The following is a 4,759-nucleotide window of genomic DNA, read 5'->3' on the forward strand; positions in this document are numbered from 1 at the left end:
TTTTTTTTTTTTTTTTTTTTTTTTTTTTTTTTTTTTTTTTTTTTTTTTTTTTACACTACTGTGTAGTGGCTGATTTTTCATTTTTATCTTTAGTTCATGACTCATCCCATCATTTCTTCATACCGGATTTACTCCTACAGCTTTAACTGCCAGACGAAATTTTGTCTACTGCGCCCCTTCTGGGGTGCAGTAAAAATAATAATAATAATAATAAATAATATGAATATACATTTTGTGTAAAATGGGTAAACTTTAAATTAAAGAAAAACTGGTCCAAATTATTTGAATTTATGCGTAAAATGAGCCTACGCTGATATTGTCCCGCACTGGTTGAAAATCCTGGCTTGGGCACTGGCAGTAGACACAATAAAAACGAACGAATGAGTATGGAAAACCTGAAAATATTGTTAATGTATGTATAAATGAAGCTGAACCAACTAATAACGGACTGATTTCCTATCAGATCCTTGATTAATAATAAGTGGTAATATATGCCTACCAACTGATTTTTATTTTAAATTATTCTATTTACTAACACGGCTACATAACAGTGTATGTTTTTGTTAACATGTTTTCACATGTTAACGATCTGAACTTTTTGTATCATATATCATAATCTGAAATTCAAATAGAATAACAACAATTGGCCTACTTACAATAAGGCAAAGCATTTTATGAAAAAAAAATTAATCCTATAGCCATAACCATACCACACATAGAACAAGACTGTCTACGCTTCCAACCCTCTGATTGGCTGGCCATCGACTTGTTGTGATTGGTTGACTCTTTTCGGTTTGTAGATGCTAACCTACAGAAAATTTAAGGTAATTTCCATTATCTATACATAGGATAAACATAGAATTTTTCATTCGAATAAGAATATAGAAATTACTTCCTGTGTTGTTTTGTAAGATTAAAATAAACTACGTTAACTAACTACGCTTACAAAAGCATCTACAGCAGTACTTGGTGGTTATTCAGTGGTTTCTCTGTGTCCACTTCTGATAAAACTTTATATTGAGGATGCCAGATATTTTTTTCTCGTTCAGACGATGTCTTCTGATGGTATTTACTTCAGGACAGCGTTCAGGCTATGGAAGCACTCAAGATACGGAAGACGGCCGATACTCTTCTCTTTTGCTACTAAACTCTGTGTCTTGTTTATATATAATAATTCATATTTCTACGTTCGTCAACGACAAACCTATCCACGATGAAATGTCTAACGCGATCATAATAATAATTTTGACTATCGCCGTTGTATTGATGTTGTTTTTTCTTTGCCGTAGAGTAATGTGGATGAATGAAGAAAAACTGTGGTATATCACCGACCAAGTAACATTCATACATCAACAAAAACTTACTTTGTACGGCATCTATCTGCTTGGAATAGGAGTAGTGATATTTTCAATCGTCAAATTTTTGGCAGTAGTTGAATGTCTTTACTACCAATCTAGCATTTACCTTGTGAGAAATTTAACAACTTTAACTTTTGATGCTGGCCGTATAGTTTTTATAGGCGTCCAGGTGGTTTTCTTTCGAGTTTTCAAGGCAGTGAAATTTGTTAGTACGTGCTTCTTTCGTTATAGTCTTGTGCTCATAATCGCTGCTAATGTCGCTTGCTGGTTTCAGATAACAATCGTTGAATCTATGGATCGAATGAACCAAATGAAAGGGCCAGAAAATTCAACCGATTCTTCGAAATGTAATAATTCCCAAAACGATTCTATGAGTTGTAAGTGCTATCATAAAGAAACGGGCATGCTTAAAACTTTAGAAATTGCGAAGTACATATTCATTCCTTTTGTTACCGAATACTCCCTAATAGCAGCTGGGAGTCTCTTTCATTTATGGGGAACACTTAAGATGAAACCTTCCATCGCCGAAAACATCCCAGTTAGAGATAGTAATAGGTCATATGGCAGTATTCAAGCTCAGAATCAGGAACCACTTCGTGAAAACGACTGTCCCTCATCAATTGTAATCGCGTCACTTGTATCGTTAATCTATTTGACGACTTCCGGACTTCTATTTGTAGGGGACTTTTCGGCCATTAGCCAGTCATTGCACTGTGCTGTTGAAATTGTTTACATCTTACACATCTGCGTCGTTGGTTTTGTAGGACTCGAATTGTGTTCATCTCAAAGATACATGAGGGTCGATTCTCTCACTGCAGACGAGATATTACTGATGATTTCCACAGTTGGCCTCTTTTTATATACTTCGTGTACCTTCGCATCCTCTGTTGGGGAACTTTGGATTACCACGTCGGATGACAACAATTCCGTGAAACATCTATTATGCATTATAAATATCGGCCATTCTATAACTGAAACACTGAACGTTTGGGTACAGGTCACGTTTATCATAGCAGCTCATCGACGTAGCCAATCACATCCTCGCTCCGCGAACTCATACCGTCTGCGAGAAATTATTTTGTATCTCGCGATTTGTAATATTACCTGGTGGATAAGCGACAGTTTCGTTGGTACGGTAGTGCCTGGTAAAGAATCTCCAACTGATGCCTCGTATTTTGAATCATGGTGGACTATTTTTCAAACGTTCATGTATCCCGTTCTAGTCTTTTATAGATTTCATTCTTTGCTGATGCTATGTGGTCTATATATCAAATTTGAAACTGTTGGTTTACACACACAATCGACAGGGGCGGATTTCGTAGAGTGTGAGCTGGGCCCACCCCGGCCCCCACGTTTGGAAAGTAACAAAAAAGAAAAAAGAAAGAAAGTAAAGAAAAAAAACATTGATCGCCCAAAACGCCTTAGAGGTTATTTTAGGGCGTCTAGAAAAAAAAAATTTCGGACCCCTAGTTTAGTGTTATATGATCGATCGGCCCAAATTAGGCCCCTTTCGGACATCTCTGGATCCGCCCCTGATCAATGGAAAACTGAATAATAGAAAAGTCCTATGTCAAGTGCAAATTCATAAGGGAATGAGATAAGCGATATATTTGTGTTCGTTAGTACCTTAGTGAAATTGAGCCCCCTTGACGTGACCATTTTTCGGGGACCAAGGTTTCTCTACTGGTTTAGTATCTCTAGGTTATAAATAAAAAATGACCGGGGCGGGGGAACCTCCGGAAAAAGAGCAGAACAATGTTTCAAAAACCTAGAATGGCAGCCATTTTGAAATTCAAGATGGCCACTGTAAATTGGTCAAAAACGAATTAGTATAATTCCACCCAATTGTAAATTGGGTGTTTAATCATTGGGCTCACTGAGCCCATTAAACGTTGTTTCAAACAGCTAGGATGGCAGCCATTTTGAAAATTTTGAAGTTAGCCGCCACAAAAATCATCGAATCGTTTTGGCAATTAATTCCACTTCTCGTTGAAAAATGCTACATTATCTCTTACCATGTTATTGGGCACTATAATTTTAATAGGGTCTAAACATGGTGTGAAAAAGCTAGGATGGCAGCCATTTTGAAATTCAAGATGGCAACCACAAAAATGGTCAAAATAAATATTATTTTTTATTAATAGGCTACACTTGTTTTAATGCTAAATAGGTAGAGAAACCTTGGTCCCAGAAAAATGGACACGGGGGACCCTGATTTTCACTATATTAAATAGGCCTGTCAGAAAAAATTTGGTGTGGTCCGGCACCCCGGCCAAAATCGGTTCGCCGGACAGATTTTGGCTTTAAAAGGTATTGCCAAATATAGTCCACATAAGCCAAAATCGGTCCGGCATTTATTTAGTAGTTATAACCTGTATTTGTTAACGTTGTAAATGCTCATATTTGTTTTTATTCAAATGATAGATAAATATCTCTTTATAACTCTTATAATATTTTTTCATCCGTTATGTATGTAATTGAGTACTTTGTATACAGCCACCAAAATTAATATTTTATTTTCGCGCTTCGCGCCCAGTAAACCTTGTATTTTTTTTTTTTTTGTCTGCTTGCTTTAACGCCGCGACGAAATACATGAGCAGTCATTCCAGTTAAATTACTGACCCCTTTATTTTCATGTAATAGAACAACATTGTATGATCTAATACCCTACACAATATTATGAAATATTTAAAACTAAAATCAGTCTTGGGACTTTTTTATTTTAGGCCCAAACCTAGGCGCGCCTAACTTAGCACGGCGGCCGAAATGATGCATGCTGTGTGTCGCCTGGCCTAGGAAATGCATTATCAGGTGTGTTTGATAAAACACGTCCACAAAAGCTTAATACAATTATTCTGTCACTGCTTAAGATTTTTCAAGTGTGGGAGAAGCATAAATTACTTCCCTCCACTCCACTGGAGAAACAATCATACCCTACGGGCAGCAGACGCGTTACAAGCAAGCGGCCAGGCCGACGGACCAATTTTATCCAAGGGGGACCGTTTTTAGCGGCTATAATCGATCCGGCGGACCGATTTTGGTGGCCAGTTTTTTGCGTGACAGGTCTAATAAGCTCATCACGTTCACCACAAAAACAAGAAATTGTTTTATTTAATACTTTGTGCATGATGTTAAAAAATACAAATATAGAATTATTATGCTCAGTGGGTATAGGCCTATGTGAGGTTGTAGCCTATGCAATCCAATTTGTGGCATGGAGTGCTAAAGTAGCATCAAATTCAACAGGGATTCGTCGATACTGATACTAAACATTAATTTAAAAAATAAATGAATATATAACCGTTCTTCCCCACCTAAAATTTTGTTGAGATGTGACGCTAAACAAGTTTTTTTTTATTTGGCCTTAAATGCGGAAATTAGGTTATATATATATATATATA

The 4,759-nt window shown here is 36.7% G+C and overlaps 1 protein-coding gene across 1 annotated transcript; it reads left to right on the top strand.

The window, feature by feature from the left end:
• The first annotated feature begins 43 nt into the window (after positions 1-43).
• On the top strand, positions 44-4,713 carry LOC117124154 (proton channel OtopLc-like). The gene has a single exon (XM_033270301.1). The coding sequence runs from the start codon at positions 1,024-1,026 to the stop codon at positions 2,911-2,913; it is 1,890 nt and encodes a 629-aa protein (XP_033126192.1). The 5' UTR covers positions 44-1,023; the 3' UTR covers positions 2,914-4,713.
• The last annotated feature ends 46 nt before the right edge of the window (positions 4,714-4,759 follow it).

This window comes from Anneissia japonica, unplaced genomic scaffold (assembly GCF_011630105.1).
Source record: "Anneissia japonica isolate Jap-2015-1 unplaced genomic scaffold, ASM1163010v1 scaffold3019_len273136_cov204, whole genome shotgun sequence".
In the NCBI taxonomy this organism is placed as follows: Eukaryota; Metazoa; Echinodermata; class Crinoidea; order Comatulida; family Comatulidae; genus Anneissia; species Anneissia japonica.